A 21,973-nucleotide genomic window follows, 5' to 3' on the forward strand; every position below is an offset into this window, starting at 1 on the left:
CCTTTGAATCACGGATCGGTCCCTTCCCAACCCGGTCGGCTGTCCCGCCGGGCCCAGCTCGGACGGTACCACGGTACGACATAACAGCTGCCTGTTCTTCTTCCTTTCCGTCTTTTATCTTGTCCGTCTGTATCGCAGCCCCATCGGACGGCTCGACTATGTATACCCATAGATGTTTTCCAGGAACTTGTTCGACCAGGACCAACCAGCATGGTTTGAGACCTATACTAACCCCACACGCTCTACTTCCCGGGCGCTTTGTATGAGCAACCTTCACGCAGTTGGCAGAGACTTAGGGAGGGCTGTCAAAGGAAGTAGAGACCTCCTTCGGTATATAAGGACAAGTCAAATGACAGGAAAGGTATCAGAATTCGGCTGCACAGACCTAGCTCGAGAAGGAAATCTTGTTCCTCACCACGACGATCGTCAATCACGATAAGAACCAATAGAAAGAGGCATGCTTACGAGCGCAAGTTCACAAAGATCATACATTAGATCATAGAATCATACCGAAAACGATCATTGTAAACGGAAATAAGCCTTGTGCAACTACAAAACCGGAAAGCACCAGATAGCGCAAAAATCAGGAAATTGGACAATGGTCAAACCGCATTGCAAAAAGATCAATAACACCAAAAGAATCCCAAAAAATCCCCAAAAAATTGACGCCTCATGCCTTCTATCCGAGTGCAACTGTGCAGGGTATCTATCATTTGAGAGTGTGTAAAATCAATTTGTCTTTATCTCGACGGTGGCGGATGCTTCAGAGATCTATCCGACCCCGAGGAGGAGACACTAGTTGGCGTGCCCGCATCGAAGCTAATACTGCCCCGGGAGCCCTTTTCGCGAATTGTCAGGCGAGTGCGTGGGTGGGAGGGAACCGGCGCAAGGTATCGATCCAGGAGCTCACTCAAAATAGGCGACCGTACCGGTTTGGGGAGGTAGTTGTTCATGCCTGCGTCGAGACATTTTTCTCGGTCGCCTTCAATCGCACTGGCGGTCATAGCGATGACGAGAACCTCGTTGACATTGGGGTCTGGGTCTCGCCGCAGTTCGCGGGTGGCGTTATAGCCATCAAGAGTGGGCATCATGACATCCATCAAGACCACATGGAACGGGTTGCCTTCTTTGGATCGCGCTCGCAGGGCCTCCACGGCTTGCTTTCCATCGCTGTAGGCCTCGCATTGGAGGCCGAGACCAGTCACAAATTTGACCGCGATCTTCTGGTTGATGGGATTGTCTTCGGCGATACAAACTCGGATCTGGTCACGTGGGATGTGTGAGAGGTCGCGTGCTTTCGCTCGAGGTTCCTTGGTTTCTGCTTGACTGAGCTCCTGAGACCAGGGAGCCTTCACTGCCGTTTTCTTGGGTGCTTTGTTGAATACCAGATGAAATGTCACAGTGGTTCCGACTCCCGTGGTTGAATCCAGCCAGATAGCACCGCCGAGGACGTCCTCAATAATGGCCTTGCAAATGCTGAGGCCGAGTCCGCTGCCACCGTAAGATCGCTCTGTGGATGCATCGGCCTGAGAGAAGGGCCGGAATAGTCGGGCCTTTTGCTCGTCTGGAATACCAATCCCAGTATCAGATACAGAGCATTCCAAACGTACACGGCCTTTGCCTTCCCGGGCAACCTTTGCTGTGACAGTTATGGAGCCTTTAGGGGTGAACTTGTAGCTGTTGCTAAGCAAGTTCATGAAAATCTGATGGAGACGGACAGGATCACCAAGAACGACTAGCTCAGGTGGCACACGTTCCAGATCCTCAATTGTATCCAGTCCACAATCACGATGAGTGTAACGGAGAGCACGGATCACCTCGGAAATTGTCTCCTTCAGATTGAGCGGAACAGTGGAGATTTTCATTTTTCCGGCTTCTAACTTGGAGAAATCAAGTATGTCGTTGATGAGCGTCAGCAGCGTGTCGGCGCATACACGAATGGATTCAACATATTCATCCTGTTCTTTGTTCAAAGAGGTGCCTTTGAGCAGCTCCGAGAGACCAATCACACCGTTCATTGGAGTGCGCAGATCATGGGAGATGTTCGCAAGGAAGATAGACTTCGCTCGAGCAGCGTCCTCTTTCAGCTTGACATTGTGTTTGGCCTCGGCTTCGGCCACCTTCGCTTTCTGCTCCGCCTCGCGTGCTTGTGCGAGAGCCCGCTTCTGAGACTCGATCATCGTGGCATTCTTGGCACTGACCTTGCGAATCTCACGGAACAGCAACGCGTTCGACAGTGAAATGCCAATCTGGTTGCAGAGTAGATGGAGCACAACTACATTTCGTTGAGTGAACCAGTTGGGCTTCCCTTCGAGGTGAATAACTCCAAGAAGCTGGTCCGCCTGAACAATGGGCAAAGCAATAACAGATCGACCCAGCGGGAAATTTGCCTGGTATCCTTCACTGACATTGGAAAAGCGCTCGTCTTCAAGAACGTTGTGGACAAGGACCTCTTCCTTTGTACGCATGACATAATAGGTGATCTCTTGAGCCATTCGTCCCTCCAGTTCCGAGAGTGGAAGACCATCTGGGTAGGACCTTTGGCCCTTGTCAGCATCCGCAGCCGCAGCAATTGCAAAGCCCTGCTCGTCAAAGTCCGTGGCAATGACGGCGAAGTCAGAGCCGTTGCATGATTCGATGATGATCTCGAGCATTTTCGTGAAGAGCTTTTCAATTTGAAGTTCAGATGACATGACTTGGCTGGACTCAAGGATGCTGGAAAGATCAATAATGTCGAGACCGACACTCGAGATATCCATGGATCTCTCGCCGGTGGCCACGCCATTCTGTTCGATCCAGAGATGTCTCCGTTCATCTTCCTCGATTTGCGAAGGGATGGCAATTTCTTCCTGAACAGAGTCACGAGTGATTTCAAGGAGCGAGTCAACAGTCTGACAACCAACATCAACGGTTCTGGCTGAGGTTGCTGTCTTCAACAACCACTCATGTTTCTCTGCAACCATTGCGGCTTTGCCACCGGCACTGATGGAGCTCCATGCGGCAATGGCATCTTGCATCACAGCACGGGCAGCTCTCTTGGCACCGCGCCGAACAAGAAATTCTCCTTGCAGCTCGAGAGCAAGTGCTTCCTCCAAAGGCCATCCATAGATCTGACAGTGGTCGATCGCAGCTTCATAAGCCCGGATGGCAGCGCTGTGGTCGTTCCGAACCTCACAGATAAGGGCCTCCAACAGCAACGCCCACATGCCATAGTTTGCATCAGAGCAGCTTCGGGCGAAATCGATCTCGGCCTTGTACCGGAGAACGGTGTCCATCTTGCCGTCAAGGTATCCTTGGGCAGGATAGTCATTGTGAAGAGACAGAAGTGAGACAGAGAGGTAAAAATAGATCAGGTAGGACACACGCACGGACCAGAGCCTGTGTGTTGTCTCAAGTAATTGAGTGCCCACCTCGATCGCTTTGGCGTGATGGCCAAACAAGAACAAGGGGATCATAGCAAGGCCATAGTAGATGTCACGAGGTCTGTCAACATTACTGGCATTGGCATCCAGGAAGGCCATGTAAGCGCTGGTCTTGTGCTCATCATCTGACAAAACATTATCAGAGGTTCGATAGTCAGTCTTGCCTTGGAGAGCCCGTGCAACTTGTCGGATCGCAAGGATGCTTGCACCGCCGCGAGTATCTTCGGACCATCTTGGGATTTCTTCAGGAGCTTCGAGGCAGAATGCTTCAAGTTGGGCCATATCTTGGCCCAGATAAAGCCTGCTCATTGCCATTGAAGAGATGCTGATCAAAGTAATATATGGATCGCCTATTGTGAATGATGCCTCTAAGGAAGCTTCCAGCGCAGGCAACGTCGATGCCATAGGAACGCGTAGGTGACTGACGTATAGATTGTGAACTATGGACCCTCGGCTTTGAGTCCACAGTTCTGGGCAGTGCTCAAGAAGGGACAGAGAGAGATCGCTGAGCCTAGACCCGAAAGCAGAGTCTTTGAAGCGACTGAACGAGATCATAGCCAGATGGGAACACCCAATCGAGACTTGGGTGAAACCTCCTCGGAAGATGTGAATGTTCATCATCTCGATTGCCATGCGATAGAATGTCAGAGCATCGTCCCAATAGGTGACGGCCATCGCTTCGGCCATGACAGCTCCAATAGTCACTAAACTGGGATCCTTGCTGACGGGCTTCTGGGCAATGGCTTCCAGATCGGCTGACTCGACGTAATCCTTAAGTTTCAAGTAAGCAATGTCACAATCCTCAAACGACGTGGGCGAACGGAGGTGGACACCCAGCTCATCAAGGCATGTCAGTAAAGATTCCATCGATCGATGATGGTCTCCAAGCTGAGCATAGATCTTGGCTTTGATGATCCAAGCTCTCGACTTGTCCATCGCATCCTTGCCATGGACGAAGACCGCATTGATCAGGCTGAGGGCATCATCATTATGGCCCTGGGACCACGACATTTCGGCAGTTGCAATGAAAAGACGCATGGTCTCATCATAGTAAACGTCGACCTGGCGGTCATCCCATGGGTCATCTTGAAGAAGCGCGATGCAGTGGCGGAAGTACCAAAGAGCGGTTGGCCGAGCACCGGACTGGGCAGCAGTTTGTCCAGCCTCCCACAAAATCCGTCGATAGTCAACGCGCTGAGGTACGTGAGACTTTAGAGTACGCGACGAGAGCGCCACGTGGTGAGCCATCGAATAGCGACTGCGATGGTCGTGATAATATTTCATCAAGACTTGTGAAACGATGAAATGCATTTTTTCCACATTGCGGCTCTCGCTCAGAGAAAGTGCAGCTTGCGCAAGCCGGTCATTCCCAAGTCTGCAAATTAAGTTAGCCGAAGTTCACTTCAAAAGCGGATGGCTCTCGTTTGCAGCACATACTTAAACTCATCGTCGGTTTTACCTGGGTTCAGAAGGTTTGACTGGACCAAGTACTGCAGTCCAACGACCATATCACCTTCAGATCGCCTAATCAGTGTGACATTTTGAGGACACGTGAGATCAAATTCCTCGTCATCATCATCTGACGAGAAAAGAAATTCGCTTGTCAGAAGCTTTTGAACCAACGAGAAAGAGAACGGGCTTCCCAGGAGAGCACCCCAGACCATAATAGATCGAGCAGCAGATGGAATCTCTTGGAGCTGTTTGGTGAGGAAGCCAAGCCCGAGACCTTCCCCATAGACAGGAGCTACAAATTCAGTGAAAATGCGATCAAGATCAAAGAGCCATTTGGAGTCCTTCCACGAATACCAAAGACAATTCTTCCTATAACATGTCTCAAGCATCACTCGCACGTAGAAAGGATTGCCGTGGCTCTTCTCTTGAATCACGGCCGCAAGGGGAGTCATTGTTGGGTTGGGCTCCTGATGCATTGTCGCTGCCACAAACTCCATAATCTCTGCTTCGTTGAGTGGCTGGATCTCAATCCGTGTAATATTGGAGTTGTCGGCCTCAAACAGCGACCTGACGTTGTCCGGTGCAATCTCATCCTTGCGGCTCGTGAGAATAAGCACGCAGGGCAATTTCGCTCTGATGATATTCAACACTAGTTCCAAGGTCTCGTCATCCGCATATTCGAGGTCGTCTAAGCATACAACCATCAATTTGAACTGGCACAGTGTTCTCAAAATCTCGAGGAATATTTCCATTAGTCGCATATTGTTCGAGGCAGCATTAGACAAGAAGAATTCGACTGATGTTTGACCTTGCTGCAACCAGGGAATGTTGATGCGCTTAGCTGGCTCACCCTTGGCAGGATCGCCCGTTACGATGTGCGAGGCAACCGAGGTCTTGGGTGAATTTGGTTTGTACTTCGAGCCAGGGGACATCAGCTGTTCCGGAAGGTCTAACACCTTGTGGAGAGTAGGCCACAACGGCCGCAGCGCCACTCGGATGCTGTTGTGATAATCTGTCGTGACATCGCGCTCGGAGAAAATTTGGCGCAAGAGGCTGGCTAAAATCTTGGCAAACGGTTCGAACGGCACTCTCTTCGCTCGATCCAGACGAGTGATAGCAATATAGCCCGACTTGCGAATGATTGGCTGTACTCGATTGAGAAGGTCGGTTTTACCAATCCCGGCGGCGCCGCTAATCGCAATGACTTCACATCGCCCACTCCGACGAAACTTCCCACCAGCTCTCTGTTTGGAAAGGGAGCCCATGGAATCCGACTGGCTATAAGCATGGGTTGACTGTTGACTGTTCGTATTTGTGCCGATGGATGGATGGCTCTCTCGGTCTGTGGTATGGGAAGACCGAGAATGTGACGGACTCTTCATTTTGCTAGAGAACGGCATGGCCGCCGTTGTATGAGAAGACATATCCTGGCTGGTGGGCGTCTGTCCCTGCCTCGAGGTTTGGAACGTCACATCGCTGCTCGCGGAAGAATCAAGGGTGCTGATGTGAGAAGAATGATAGTTGGTAGCATTGGAGCTCGACCGAGGGGGGAAGTGGAAGGAGCCAGAATCGCTAGAGACGGATGCAAGCTCAAAACTATCCACACGCCCTTCTGAGAGTGAAGAGGTGGAGGCGAGAGGATGCGCAGTTCCTAGGCTCTGCGTAAATGCTTTGGCAGAGGTAGACGCTTGTCGCTTATTGACTTTTTCGATGACGTTCATGATCGTGTCGTACTCTTTCTGGCGCCCGAACATTCGGGAGGGAAGAGTGAAAAAGGACGACACATCTCGTTGCGCAACTTGAAATTTGTTCAAGGCTTCACTGTCACCGTCACCCAACAGCTGCGCTATCTGCGTCAAGTCCCTTTTCACTGAGGAAATCGTATGGTATCGATCATGGACAACCTTCTGTGTCATCTTCTGAACCACGGCAGAAAGTGCATCTGGAACGTCCATTCGCTTCGCAGAGACGGGGGTCAACTTCTTGCCCAGGACATTTTGAACAACTTCGACGGGGTCGGTTCCGGCAAAAGGCAGCTTGCCTACCAGCATCGACCAAAAGAAGATACCCAGGGCATAGATATCTGTACGACTATCCGGTTCTGTGGGCATTCTGCCAGTCTGTTCGGGGGCGATAAACTGTAGCTTGTACTTTGCGCCAAGCTCGCGAGAAACAGAGGACCAGCCTTCGCTGAGAACATTGTCGAATGACCGTGCACCATTGCCGATATTGGCGAGTTTAACTGCTCCGGTCTCAGCGCCGAAGTGAAAAGCGTCCCCACGAATCTCTCCGTGCACAGTTTTCACCCCGTAATGCAGAATTTCCAAGCAATCACAAGCCCCGATCGCGAAGTCCAAGAAGGCCGGTAACGGAATCTGCTCGTCTGGCGTGCTGTTGTTATCACCCTTGGCCCCGGCTACAAAAGAAGCAGGGCCAAATGTGACCAAATCTCGCAACCTATCGTGGCCCGGCGACTCAAATATTGCTACCAACAGTGTGCCCACGTCTCCAGGATCTGGGGGGAGTCGTATCAAGTCGAGGGGTCTGATCGTGTAGTTACAGTCCGGATCCGAGGATTGCACAATGGACCTGAGCATATGAAACTCCCGCTCAAGTCTGATAACATTGGTGGAAACACGCGCGACAACGGGGATCCATACCTGTTCCTGATCGCCCCGGGAAAACGAAAGCTCACTGCTTGTTTCGCTCACGCTCGCTCTTCGGATGATGCGCGCGGACGGGCGAAATTCAGTGCGTGGTGAAAAGCGGGTGAGGCTGGATGGCCCCGAGGAAGCAGGGCCGGAGGAGGTTGCGATAGGGGTCGAGATATCGTATTCGACCGCATGACGCGAACCACAAATGTGCCAATGATTGTAGGTCGAGTGAAACGGCTCAATAGACTGATCCCAGGTATATCCGGGCAGGTGGCTGAGGCGTTCAAAAAGTCGAGCGGGCGGAAGCGGCAAATCGTCGCCGATAAGTTCGCTTTCCTCCATGTCCGAGTTTCCTGCCGGTGTAGGTGGCCCCTATGGCCATCGGCCAGTTATCCCAGAATTTCTTGCGAGTGGACGGCGCGAAGGTGTCAGGGAAGGTGCGATAGCGCCGGGACGGACATAGAGGAAGGACAAAAGCGGCGGCGATAGCGGGAGAGGATCAGCCCCAAATTTCTAATGATAGACGGCGTGGAAGAGTTGGAGTCTGAAGTAAAAAACGACAGCACGCCGTGGCCCCTGCAGAGCAGATCACAAGGAAGGGAAAGGGCGGCCGCGACGTCAGTGGGTGTCCTGGTTGCTGTCGCGCAGTGCACGAGAACGTTGCGGGTGGGACAGCCAGATCGGAAAATCTATTTTTACGAGGGGTCTGGTGGTTGCATGTGGAATATCGCCTTGGGTCGCAGTCGACCGCGAGTTATCTGGTAAGACTTGGGTTTTATCTTTTCATAGGCAAGGTTAGGTCAATATGGCCACTTTCTGGCAAATAAACTGATTGTAGGAATGCGTTGTCTATCTAGGAGCCAAGGCCCTACCGCAATCTGGGTGGCGTTTTGAGGGGAATTCTCCAGAGGCCCAATGCACCGTATATGGGACTCTCAAGCCAGCCAGCCCTATCGGAAGAGTTGACCTTAGACCCCCAAGTAGCTTATATTTGATTTCGATTAACATACGTACGACTCAACCGGCCATTTCGCCCAAGCCTTGACGAGATCGGGACCCGGAGAATGGGTTGCGGAGATGCGCTGCGTCTCACCCTACCAGCGGCAGGTTCACGATACTGAGACCTCCCGTCAGTTTTTCCGCATTTGCTTCACGCAATCTGCCTACTCGCCTAGTACACCAGTTGACTCTCCTGGAATGGCCCACGCCGGATGACGACGGACTGTGGGAACCCCTGTCGCCCATGGCGATTGGATGACGCGAAGCCCGTGAAAGAGTGACTCGTATCAAAACGCGGGTTACCCCACATGCCAGCAGTATGAGGCAAAGCACCTTGACCGTGCCCTGTGCGATTGCCGCAAGTTGAGGAATCACGGACTAGCGGGCGGCTGGTGGCGCACCACTGCGAGTCGATCGCTTCGTTTCCAGGGGCTCAACGGGTATCTCGGCGCAGTATCCCCAGAGGACAACCCGTTTCTAGAACAACCGCTAATGCGGCCATTGTCGCGTGCATCATGACGACACGCATTTGGCCCTGATCGCCAAGGGATACCTACCCCCAGGTCTAGACCATATCGCCAAAAAATCCCTTGCCCTGCTGCCGGCCTGCTCATAGTACGGAGCCCTGCGACGTCAATTACGACGGCCGTTCCAACTCCCGTGAGCAGGAGCTATATAGTGTCGTGCATCTACAATACCATGGGCAAAAAGCCTTCCACCCCGTCTGCACTATATGCCTGGACGGAATACTCCATAGGCATCTCCCCCCTCTGGTTGGATCGGCCACCAACACCCCTTATTGATTTATGGGTAAATTTATGATGGTCGCTGGTGGGAGCTGATCCGCATAAACTATCACCGAGTGATGGCAAACCATTGGATCTGAGGCTAGAGGTAACAATAGGTCCATGTTCGCATGCAGAGTCAGTGGGGCGAAGGCGGAATTGACATCACGGCTGGAGAGAAAGGGACTCGGGCACCTGGCTTTTGACACAAACAGCGGTCAGCGAGATGAAGAGCACGCGAATGGTTCTCTCTCTACACTGTCTAGACATACGATAATACCATAGAACCAAACGAGCCTATCTATAGACCTACAAGCCTTTGGTGTGGACCTACGGAGTATGTCATCTCCGCGCGTGAGCGTGCAGTAGTGCATTGTTGATCGGGCGGGCTCCATCATCACTAGTCATCTGACCGGAACCCTCGCCACATACCCAGGTTGTGGTGGAGCGTAGAATATCAGTACGGAGTATATCCGTAGCCAGCTTGTGGATAACAGCCGCTCGAAGAGGGGGGATGCCGCTAGTCGGTGCTCCAGTGTGACCTGGATGGAACTGCCACCCATTCGACGCCTTGTCAGAGCAGGGCGGCCAGACCAGAGACATGCCGTGCCAGGGCGTCAAGGTTTTTTATTTTCCAGGGCCGGCTACGTCATAGGCCCCCGGAGACGGAGCATCAGCGAGAGTCCACTTTTCCTCCCTCCTTCATCCACTCCCTGGACGATCCAAACAATGGGTTGGCGGGTACTGACGCCAGTTCCAGAGTCACCAGCAGTACTGCTTGTTCCTTCCATCTCGAAAACCCACCCACTTCCCCCGAACCACACACGCCCACTCTGTTGACTCTCGCACCACCTCCACCTCCCACCTCCTCGCATCCCATCCTCCTCCTGGCCATACACCGCCTGAAACTTAATTTACTTTGCTCTGATCCTCCCGACCCGGCTCCTTCTTGCGTGATCGTCCCTTTCTGTTCTTCGAGACCGCAGTGTTACCTCCTACGGCCTCCCTCACCAGCCTTCCCCCACACCCACCAGACCCTCTCGACGGACCGCTGTGGCCGAGACATGATCGCCCGACCGTGCTCCTGCGCTGTTCTTATCGCCCAGGTGTACTGAAAATATCGTGGTCAGCGGAGGAGCGAGAGAGAATGGAGGATACGCATAGCAAGAGGAGTCCTCCATTTCCATCGCCAACCGAGACTGTGTCGCCTGTCGCCGTGCCTCAACCTCCCCACCTACAGCCTGCCCGGCTGACGGCAAGCTGCCGAATCCCCGATCATGATCATGCGGGCAGTTTATCCATGGGTAGGATCGCGCACAGCGTGGACGGTTCATTAAAATCGGCACCGACACTGCAAACGCCCCGTTTCTCGCGGAGAGACTCTGCTGAACACATCGGCCTGACACCGATCACGGAGGACACCCGATCAGCAACCGAGCGACAGGAGGACGAGGGACGTAGCTCGCAAACCCTCAAGGATTTGCGGAGACAGATGGAGGAGCTGCTGGTTTATCAACAAATGCAGCAACACCAAAATCAATTCTCGTCCCTAACTCAACCCGTTCCTGGGCCTCTACATGAAACCCCGAAGAAACGACGGCTCTCGAACGCCTCCACCAACATCCCTCCGACCATTGTGCAGCCCTCATCCGGCTCAATAGGATCCGGCCGAACAATCAAAGGAGTGGATAGCCATGGCGCAACGGCAACATCTCCGGATCAGATGGTCCCCCGAACACCCGCATATCCGTTCCCAAGCGTACAGACGTACAGCCCTAAACCAGAAGTCCACCAAACAGGGCGCCAGTCACAATTTCGGTTGAAGCTACCTTCAGAAAAGCCCAGAACATTTACACCGGGATCGCAACTATCGAAGGCCCAGCAGGCTCCGTCGGAGATCTCCAGCGCACAGCCTAGGTTTCTTCCGCCCGAACACATGCACCCGGCTGACGACTTGGACATTGTGACCCCCAATTTATACGATTTAACACTCAAGTTGAACGCAGACCCGGGACTGGAAGCTTGGTGGTCTAACCTTGTGGAAATCTTGCAAACTCACTATGGCGCAGAACGCGTCTCACTGGCCATCCCAGGGGACCTGACTGACCTTGAGAATGTGCCCTGGGGCCAGAAAGCCATTTTTAACCAGAATGTGAGCTCCAGATTCGAGGATGCCCAGTCTTCTAGGGTTCCCGATCGCACGTTGTCGGACACCACAGGCACCCGCAGACCGAACGAAGAGACGAATCGGAGGCAAGATGAAGACTTGGTCCCGAAGTTGAAAACTCCCGTGTCCACTCGTCCGCCTCTGGCATCGCGCCACTCGTTCGCAGGATTTGGCCACGGCAAAGGGCCAACCCCGGTATCAACTCTGGACCAACAGCAGCAGACACCAAAAGCCTCTGCGAAGGCGGAGAGAAAGCACGCCCGTATTGCAGGGTCATCTACTGTGGTGGCGATAACGACAACCTGCAGCAGCCAATGGCAATCGCCCCCTCGTTTAGAGCCGAATGACTCTGCGAATCCGGCGTATCCAGTACGACAAGCTGTCTTCCCGTTTTCGAGACCGTTAGAAGTGGAGGCGGACCCTCTGGTCAAGCGGACTGGTGTAGTCAAGCTGTTTGGACGAACAACCCCTGTCGTTCTTACCCGCGAGTACTCTTCAGAGCCCAGTCATTATCCACTGGAAGGAAATGATATGGCCCGGAGTCCGAACGAGACGCTGCAGAAAACTCCAAATGCGGATGGTCCTGAACCCACAACGGCCGAGGGTGGCCAAAATGCGCTTTTAACCAGCCTCGGCGCGACTGGGATGCGGCATTATGATGAGTATGAACAGGTTCCACAGTCTCCATGGTCTCAATCCCCCGCACCTTCACCAGCTCCTCGAACGCACGCGGATCAAAACCCTTTTTTCACGTGCCATACTGTTGATGAAGGTGCTTTCTCAAAAAGTCCACCCCCACATGACTACTCCAACACGCATCCGTTAGAGGCCATTGGGGTAGACCACTCCAAGACGGTGATCCACATTCCTCTCCTACATGGTGGTCATCTCACCCAAGGCTCTCCCTCAACCTTGAGATTTCCGGTCGCCATAGTCTCATTACTGTCTACAATTGTGCCATATCCCGCTCATCTTCGCCAGTCCCTTGCACACCTCATGCCCCACCTCACAACGTCCTTTTGCCTAGCACAACAGTACAGTCAGCTGGAACGACAATTGACATCAAAGGTGGAGGCTCCTCGATACGGACATCTACTTGGACTTGGTGGAACCTTCTCCGATGCGAGTAGCGAGTTGGAGCTCGTGGCGGGCCTAAGTGGCCATGTCAGCTACTCCGTTGGCGACGAGAACTCTATGTCTGCTAGAGCTAGTGTTGCCAGTCCAAGTGACCGTTCGTCAACCAAACTTAGTCCTGCCGTATCCGGCTTTGGAACACCTGGGTTTGAGCTTGGCCAGATGGGCCTGAGTTCGGCGACACAGTCTCCAGCCTTACTCTCTCGCCCTGGAGATACCACAGATAGTTATTTCAACGTCCAACAGCCCAGGGCTCCTCGCGACAATATCCCACCGCAGCGACGCCGTCTTTCTAAATCCAAGTCAAACTTCGCATCCTCAACACCATCATCTCCGGGCAGGTTGACAGGCAAACCTTCCACCGAGGAGGCTGGCGGCAATTCCCACGATCCAACTTTAATTGCCGCATCCCCATTACAGGAAATGAGGCCACCAAACGTTCTGTCTCCCATTCAGCAGTCGTCACGGCAGGCGTCAACCACCTCCTTGTATGCCCAGCTTCAGCGTGAGATGCCTCGACCTTTCTCGGACACAATAGCACAGTTGATGCTCAACTCTGTTCCTCTCCATCTTTTTCTGGCCAAGCCCCAGAGCGGTGAAGTGATTTGGACCAATGCAAAGTTTGACGCCTATCGAAGGAGCAAACCGCAGGAACAAAAGCTGCGTGACCCCTGGCAAAATATCCACAGCACCGAACGGGATCATGTCTCCAATGAGTGGGCCAATGCCCTGCGTACTGGTTCTCAGTTCACAGAGCGAGTTCGAGTGAGACGGTTCAATGACGAGACTGCATATCGATGGTTTATCTTCCGAGCCAATCCTTTGTTGTCATCGACGGGTGAGGTTCTTTATTGGATCGGCTCCTTCCTCGACATCCATGAACAGCATATTGCCGAGCTGAAAGCAACCCAAGAGAGGGAAAAGTTTGCTACTGATGCAAAGTATCGGGCATTCTCAAATTCGATACCCCAGATTGTTTTTGAGGCAACCGAGATAAGGGGATTGATTTTTGTCAACGAGCAGTGGAACTTGTACACAGGCCAAAGTCTCGAGGAGGCTCTGAACCTCGGGTTTGCGAAGCATGTTCACCCTGATGACCTCGAAAGATGCGGCGGCCTCTCAATGCGAGCGAAGCAAGGGAATTTAAACGATGATACCAAATCTTCCAGTGACGATGCACGGAGCAGATCGTCCTCGGACAGCCACGCTGTCTCATCTACCCTTGATGAACTTGTGAAACGCGGCGTCGCTTCCTTGCAAAGGGATGAAAATGGACGTGTCTTCTACTCCACCGAGATCCGCCTTCGATCCAGAGGTGGTGACTTCCGATGGCATCTGGTTCGCCTAGTTCTAGTTGAGACAAGCAGCTTCGGTAGCGAAGAAGCCTCCTGGTACGGCACCTGTACTGACATCAACGATCGAAAGAACCTCGAGCGAGAGCTCAACAAGGCAATGACTCAGCTCAACAATCAAATGGAGTCCAAGACGAAGTTCTTCAGCAACATGTCTCACGAAATTCGAACTCCTCTCAACGGTATTCTGGGCACTATCCCATTCATTTTGGATACGCAGCTCGATACAGACCAACGACGAATGCTTGATACCATTCAAAACAGCTCCGCCAACCTTCGTGAACTCGTCGACAATATTTTGGATGTCTCCCGCGTTGAAGCAGGCAAGATGTCGATGGTCAACTCTTGGTTCCATGTTCGGTCAATGATCGAGGATGTAATTGATACCATCGCCTCCCGAGCAATCGATAAGGGCCTTGAAATCAATTATTTGATGGAGGCAGACGTTCCATCAATGGTGATCGGTGACCGATTCCGGATTCGTCAGGTTCTTATTAATTTAGCTGGAAATGCTGTCAAATTCACTGCACAGGGTGAAATCTACATCCGCTGCAATCTTTCCCGTGATCCAGTAGGGAAGCTGAAGGATACGGAAGCGTTCCTGAACTTTGATGTCGTCGATACTGGCAAAGGCTTCAGCTCGCAGGAGGCAGAACGTCTCATGCAGAGATTTAGCCAATTAGGCGAAACCGGTTCACAGCAAAACGCTGGCAGTGGCTTGGGCTTGTTCTTGTCGAAGCAACTTGTGGAGATGCACGGCGGCAAACTCACACCTAGCAGCAAAGAGGGCCAGGGAGCTCAATTTTCCTTCAATGTGACGGTAGATGCTCCTCTCCCCCATCTCCTCCCGAACCCTCCCGGCTGCTTCATCAAGCATCCACCACTACATCGCGAAGGCCAGGTACATCCAGGACGACATCCTATGAACAAAGCACTTCATTGTCAGCGAGAATCCTGGAGCCAAACCTGGACCCTGCGGGCCTTTGGCCTGAACTTGATTCTCCCGAACTTGGACCGGGATCAAGGAGCTTGTATCCATTATCTGCTGCGTCGTCTGCTTTGCCAACTCCAGAGATTACTACAGCGCACTTGTCGCCCGGACTGGGCCTACCTAGGCCCAATGCGGATTCAGGCTTCCAGTCTGAAAACAACTTGAACGTACCTTCTAATGAAAGTGCATCGAGTCCAGCAGTTCGTCAGACCCCGCCACCGCCTCCAGGCTCTTCTTTTCTAGGCAAGCTTTGGGCTGGATCCTCACCAGTGCCTCCGCAAGGCCCCCTTTCCATCGTCATCCTATGCCCTCTGGACAATACTCGCAAAGCTACCAAACAGCACATTGAACAAGTCGTTCCACAAGAGATTCCATTTACGATCACGGCCCTGCCGGATATTGACGAATGGAAGGACTTGATGCAGCCTGGTTCTAGCGCTCCTTGCACCCATCTAGTCCTCAATCTGCCTGCAACAGATGACATTTTGGAGGTCATTCAGCATGTTTCCGAACCGGAAATGAATGTTTCCCCTGTTGTCGTGATTATATCGGACCTGTACCAGAAACGTCAGATCAGCAGCCGAGTCAAGGAATTGGCCGCAACAGGGAAGCAGGTTTTCATCGTGCCGAAGCCTCTCAAGCCCTCGGCCTTCTCTACTATCTTTGATCCGGATAGCAAACGTGAACTGAGCAAGGATCGCAACCAAGACATGGCTCGGGAAATCAATAACAACTTCAAGACTGTGTCCAAAATGGTCAAGGAGGTCCTTGGAAATAAGGGCTACCGGATCTTGCTTGTTGAGGATGACGAAACTAATCGCGATGTAAGCTCCTCTTGTCATCTTTGTCTAAGAATACTAGATGCTAATAAATCTCTAGGTCATGCTGAAATACCTGGCCAAGATCAATCTCATGTCTGAGACTGCCTCCAATGGGCAAGAGTGTACTGACATGGTCCTTTCCAAAGAACCGGGCTACTACTCCCTCATCATTGTAAGTCACAGCCTAAGTTTGCCTGTCAGACCCGTCCCATTAACTCTTCCAATCCACAGTGCGATATCCAAATGCCTATCAAGAACGGTTACGATACGTGCCGAGATATTCGCGCATGGGAGCAGAAGAACCACTATCCTCAAATTCCGATCATGGCTCTGTCAGCCAACGCGATGACCGATCAAATCGAGAATGCTGCTCGTGCTGGTTTCAACGACTATGTTACGAAACCTATCAAGCACAACGAACTGGGCAAAATGATGATGGGGCTACTAGATCCCAGCCGACCGTTACTACTCCTCCGGGAACGCCTCAATGGGACAGGAGGTGAAAATGCCTCCTCTGCTCGTCGCTAGCGATTCTCAACTCACCCTATGCACCACCTTCCTCACACCTGATATGGCCATCTCACCATCGCTTCTTCGTGGTTTGGTGGCACTTTTTCTCTCACACCATATTCCTCTCCGCATCCTTGTTTATTTTAGCTATCTAGCACACGATTGAGCGGGCTTTTGGTTCTTGTTGTTTTACAATCAGGTTACGGTGCAATTCTGGGGGGCTTCGGGACGGTACAGGTGGAACCTGGGTTTTAGAAGGCGAAGGGCATACACAATACCGGCGTGTGAACGCTGCCTATCCTCGCCTACGATCTCGCTTTTCATCGCATTGCCCCATCTGACGGACCTTGAACATTTCACGCGTTATTTGCATCTGCATTGGGCATTGAGCCACCGGTGCCATATTTACAGCATCTTTCTACCGAGTCGAAGGGCTCTTCTTTCTTGTATTATCGCCTTTCACCACCGTGCCCTTCTGGTGGTTTTGCTTTCTAGCCTTTTCGACCCCGAACGCATGGCGCCAGTGCCTGATGCGGGCGTGTGTGCTTTCTCCCCCTTTCCCTTCCTCTTCCCAATTTTCTTTTCTGAGCCTCGTGTTTTTTTCTTCCCTTGTGATACCAAATGACGAGCGCATTAACGACACTTATGTAACTCCTGGGTGTGTATTTTTCAATAATCCAATTTCTACTTTTTAGTCTCTCTCGCATCGCTGCATGGGCTTCAAGAGGACTTTATAAGACGCACATGACTGTATTCTATGACTTCATAGCGAGCAAAGTAAGCTGTCATGATGGGAGAATTTGTAGAGCAAACAAAAGGCACGATTTCAGTCATGAATGTCACAATTCCCGCCATCAAGAGCCGCATCAAGGGGGTGGAAGGGATTAGACTCCTCACTCTGACGGAGACAAAAGCTTCAAAAAGAATGAAACTTTCCATTAACTTTCTGATAGACTTCCATTATGAAAAGGGTATCAAGGAGGACGACAGGATGCAAGGCGTGAACCATCTGAATCCCGAGGCAAGCCAATCGGGACGGCAAAGTTTCGGAGCCGATCGCCAGAAGGAAAGATAAGAGCAGGGAGAAAACTGTAGAAGACCCAAAGACCGAAATACCCAGAATGTAATTAATAAATGGGAATGTTAGTGTTTCGCTAGAGTTATTTGCACTGGTATTATCCTAGAGGCCGTGAGTATCCGATAGTTTCCTCATGGACCTGTCGCACATCTGCGGCCTCCAGCCGATCTCTGTACGTACCAAACGTCCGACTGGCCTTAGATTTGTCCACCTCGCGCCAAAAGCGAACCACCCCCAAAGAGGAAAGGGAGATGAGTTGGCGAGCCCAACTGTCCAGTCATCGTGCTGCATGTGGCGGTGAAGGAGCAGAGGGAAAAAAATCCCCGCCTCAACCCCACTTGACGCTGGCGAATTATTCGGTGACTCGCCCGGGGGGTTCCAAGATGATTCTTCCTAGGGAAATCAGCGGTAATCCGAGGCATTGCTGAGGTGATCGACTCGAGGCAAAAAGAAGTGGTTCGTGGGTTCCGCCTGCCTGGCCATCATACCATAATATGGCCACATCGTGGGTCACTATCGGGCGACGGGTGGTGGAACGACCCAATCCCAAGGGGTTAGTCTGTTGCTCTGGATCGCCTCGGACCAAGACGGTGGGCTCGTGTAACGCATGCAACTGTACCTCCGTTGGCCCGTTGTTGACAGCGTGCAGTGCATGTATACTGGGGACGAACAGTAGGTTCGTTTCAATGTCCCCGGTGCTGGAGGCATGGGGGCGAGCGGAAAGACAGAGCTCCCAAACCCTGGTTCTCCATCTGGTCTCAAGGGCTCGAGGAGGGGGCGGATCAGTGACCGGCAAATGGACAAACACCGTTCCGGGCGGCCCATGACGCTGCGCAGGGCCGAACGGGTAGAGGTTTCCCCATTGGCAGGTCTGTTGTTGGCGTGTTCTGCGCGTCATTGCTGTGCTGCCCGATTGCTTTGGGTTTGGGAGTAACGAGGGGGCCAGAAAACGAGATTGGGCGGAGAGCATTCGGCGTCGCACCCCTGCCGACTTTTCGGGGATGGCAAAAAATATAATAGTCCATGGAGGAGGGTGGTGGCACGGTGTAATTCGGCGGCCGTCTGCGAGTCAACGGGGCATATCGCCCTTCGTCAGGCTGCAAGGCATGCGGAACGTCCACGGCTAGGGTGCGGTGCAGTGAGGCAGCATACTACCTCCATCCCAGTGTCCAGATGGTACAGAGTGGCCGAGTAGCAAGGTACCAACGTAGGGTAGCGGTAGGGTACTACTTGCCCAGCGCAGCCCAGCGTAGGGCAGTAAGCGGTTGCCAAGGGTGCCTTGCCGCAGGGCTCATTTGCGTATTTTTCGCATTCTCGAAGCCTGCGCATTCTTCCTGTCAGCAGGCAATCTGGGACCAATGATGAGGTGGCCGCTCTGCCATTTTCTGGGTCCGTTGCGTTTACCGACGGAGCCTGCAGTGGGGTTGATTGTCGAAGACCCGATCCACGTAGAGAAGCAAGTCATTGCCCATCTGCATGGAGAATGGGGGATCCCTCTCTCTGCCATGCTGTGACGGGCGTCTAGAGCGCTTGTCGGTGCTGTATTGCTCTTCTTCCCTGCTTTTCTAGCCACTTGTGGGCTGATTCGAGGGGGTGCTGCTCTTCGGGGAGCAGCAATAGCCGCATCGAGACGGGCAGAGGCCACAGGGATCCGCATGGCAGCTCGTTTTTCCTTCTTCCATTTTGAGTACCTCGTTTGGTGGACCGAATTTGGCACACTTCACGAATACCTTTTCCCCTTTCGGTACGCCAGGGTGGTTTTGGCTGGGAACATTGGCGCCCCAGAAGGACATGGCCAGCCGCCGAGATTCGGCTGGCAGTCCCGAGTGGGTTGGAAGCGTTGCCGGCTTCTCCACGGTTCGTCGGACCATGCAATGATGTCCAACATTGGGATCTTCAGGCCGTGTGACCAGGTTCCCATTTTGCTGCCTTGCCGTCCTTTCCTTTTTTGAGTTTCTGATGATTGGATTGCAGATGATGTCAGGCCGTCAGAGCATGGCTCTTTGCTTTTTCTTTTCACTGGCAAAGGAAAGTAACTCGGACGAAATGCCGTTTCTGCGGGCTGATGTGACCCACTGTGCAGAACGCATCAACACCTAACGGTCATTTTCAGCGGTCCTGTTGAGGGGCTGTGGAAAGGCACGGCACGTATGAAGATCTATGACATCGTTAATCTTTCAATAGCAATCATGGGGCCGAGTGTGTGGTTAAAGCACCTAACTTGTCTGTGGTCCCGTTTCCTCTGTAGTTCGCAGCTCGTCTCGGCACGTCCAACGAGCGAATTAACCTCGATCTTCGAGCCCAACATATGCCTCCCAGCCACCGAATTTTAAAAATGTGCAATCGAACCGAGGGAGTGGGGGGCGATAAGGAAGGATGGGAGACAAGTTGAAAAAAGCGAGGTGCAAAGGCACAATTGAGAAGTCAGGGGAAGGGGCGGGGCGTCACTTTTATATACCTTCTTTCCATGGCCAACTCCACCACTCCCATTGCCTTGTTTACCCACCCTCCCCCCCTCGATTTCAGCAATCCGGACATTACCGGGCGCCGCTCGGACCCAGCACACAATCAGGAAGGAGGAGGGGCTGCGTAGACCAAGACCGAAGATCCCAGGGAGGAAAAGCCACCGGAGGGCGGAAATGCTTGTGGACGGGGCCAGACACAGCTCGTTTTTCCACCCTTCCCACCGGGAGCGGGGTCACAGTGACTCCCGAGACGAATCAGCGGGCACAAATGGAGGAGATGCAGCCGAATCTCGGGGATTGGGGGGCAATTGGAAGTTACAGAGGGAGGGGTGCGAGTCCTAGGCCCTCCGATGGTCCAATGGCCCTCGTCGGACCCGTCCACCCTCGCCCTCCTTCCCGCGCCTCCTCATCATGGATCAAGTGCCACCGTGTCCCCGCCGGATGGAAAACCCTCCGTGGACGTCTATAAATTCCGCCGTTTGGTCCGGCGGACCTGGGACTCCTCCTTCTTCCCTAGTCATCCTTGATCCCAGCTTCGTTTGCATCCCAGTCCAAGACCCAACACCCTTGGCCTTTACCTTCTTATATTGCTACCTTTACCTTGACCTAGGGCCTGCTCACCCTTCTGCCCCTTCTTGTCAGGTCTTGCCGAGACCTACTTGTCGTTCGATATACCCATTCACCCCACAGTTCATCAACAATTTACCACAATGGCCACCCAACGTCACTACTACCAGCCCACCGCTCATCCGATGAACATGCCATCCAAGGCCCCGGCGCCGGCCAGCATGTACCCCATCTCTCGGGTTCCTGGCTCACCACCGGACTATTCTGATGCCAGCACCACTGCCGGCAGCCGCTCCTCTGGCGGACTCACATTCAGCTCCGTCGGCGGCGCAGACTACGACACAAGCTCGACATCCTATGCCGGCGTCGATGTCGTGGATGTCTTGAGCGACCGCATCCAGCATGCGTTTGATCCGACCCCATTGGACAGGGGCGTGGCGAAGCAGGCGCAATCGTGAGTTTCCTAGTTCCCTGCCATTCAAACACCACGCTTGCCAAACGGCGACTCGCCGTTCTTGGACCGAGAAAGCGTTGCGCTTTGCTGCATTTCTGTGGCAATTCAAGAGTTGAGAATCAATAAGCTGATAACTTGCGTGCTCTTCAGTTCCGGTCATCTCAACGCAAAGCAGCGAGAGCTGCTAGAACTGCAAGCCCTGGCTCAGCGCCGCCTGAAGGGCGTCCGCGCAAACTTCGCCGAAGGAGTGAAGACTGCGCGAGAAACCAAGCGGGATTTGGAATGGACTCAAAAGCGTGTCAGGTAAGAACGCAGATAATCCTCCGAGACATTCCTCACCCCCTAGAATGAACGTTCCAAGTTCCGCCCCGCTCCGCGCAAGGGGGGGGGGGGCCTGCTACCTCCGCTCCGCCGGGGCAGCGCTTGGCACGTGCGTCTGGGGGGATCGACGCACCAAATTAGCGCCGCATGTGCTTCAGGGAAGGCTAACGAAGCTCGTACCAATAGCACGCTGAAAAGCAAGGCCGAGAAGGCCCACCCGGACGAGTACCGTCGGGCAGCGAAGAAGTACACCCTCGACCAGTACTGATTCAGGCAGTGGGGCGAGACCCTGCACGAGCGTTGCTTTATGCTGTGATGCTTATCTGTTTGCTTATTTTAACGACTGTGATGACGAACTCCGGACAAATTCGGGATGCTTGGGACTACTGGGACGGGCTAATTTGCTTTTCTGGGCTGGGTTGGCGTGTTTCGACTGTGTTTTGTGTGTATATCTTTCCCCCTGTGACGTGTGGATATTGTGCGCGTTGCGGGCTTATACCTGGGCGGATGCCTTGAATCGTACGTGTTTTACTCCTGTCACTGTAAAAATGGGGTCTTGTAGCCACTCAGTGGACGTCGTAGCATGAGTCTAGCGTATTGGGCTCTGTATCGTACGTAGCAAGCCCTAGATAGGGTTATTCCCATGAACGAAGGCTGGTCATAGGCTGTTTTGGAAGTTTAGCCCACCAGTGAGGGTAAGTAAGTCTAAAAATAGGCAAAGCTGGTCCTCAGGTGACCATTGGCCAGTTTCTTTAGTGGTGGATATGGGTAGTGTTCAGGTACTTGCACTAGCAATCAGCC

At 52.9% G+C, this 21,973-nt stretch overlaps 3 protein-coding genes across 3 annotated transcripts; 2 read left to right on the plus strand and 1 right to left on the minus strand.

The window, feature by feature from the left end:
* Window positions 1–740: 740 nt before the first annotated feature.
* On the minus strand, window positions 741–7,870 carry N7482_000320 (putative sensor histidine kinase/response regulator; the record flags this gene model as incomplete). The annotated part of the gene is made up of 2 exons (XM_056682445.1): window positions 741–4,797; window positions 4,860–7,870. 2 exons carry the CDS (start codon window positions 7,868–7,870, stop codon window positions 741–743), a joined length of 7,068 nt encoding a protein of 2,355 aa, XP_056546051.1.
* Window positions 7,871–10,459: 2,589 nt separating this feature from the next.
* pkhB (putative sensor histidine kinase/response regulator) lies at window positions 10,460–16,305 on the plus strand (the record flags this gene model as incomplete). The annotated part of the gene is made up of 4 exons (XM_056682446.1): window positions 10,460–14,866; window positions 14,926–15,780; window positions 15,836–15,949; window positions 16,009–16,305. The coding sequence occupies 4 exons, from the start codon at window positions 10,460–10,462 to the stop codon at window positions 16,303–16,305; spliced, it is 5,673 nt and encodes a 1,890-aa protein (XP_056546052.1).
* A 4,235-nt stretch (window positions 16,306–20,540) lies between these two features.
* N7482_000322 (KxDL motif-containing protein) lies at window positions 20,541–21,440 on the plus strand (the record flags this gene model as incomplete). The annotated part of the gene is made up of 3 exons (XM_056682447.1): window positions 20,541–20,851; window positions 21,002–21,154; window positions 21,359–21,440. The coding sequence occupies 3 exons, from the start codon at window positions 20,541–20,543 to the stop codon at window positions 21,438–21,440; spliced, it is 546 nt and encodes a 181-aa protein (XP_056546053.1).
* Between the last annotated feature and the right edge of the window lie 533 nt (window positions 21,441–21,973).

The sequence above is a fragment of the Penicillium canariense genome, assembly GCF_028826845.1.
Source record: "Penicillium canariense strain IBT 26290 chromosome Unknown utg000001l_segment0_segment0, whole genome shotgun sequence".
Taxonomy (NCBI): domain Eukaryota; kingdom Fungi; phylum Ascomycota; class Eurotiomycetes; order Eurotiales; family Aspergillaceae; genus Penicillium; species Penicillium canariense.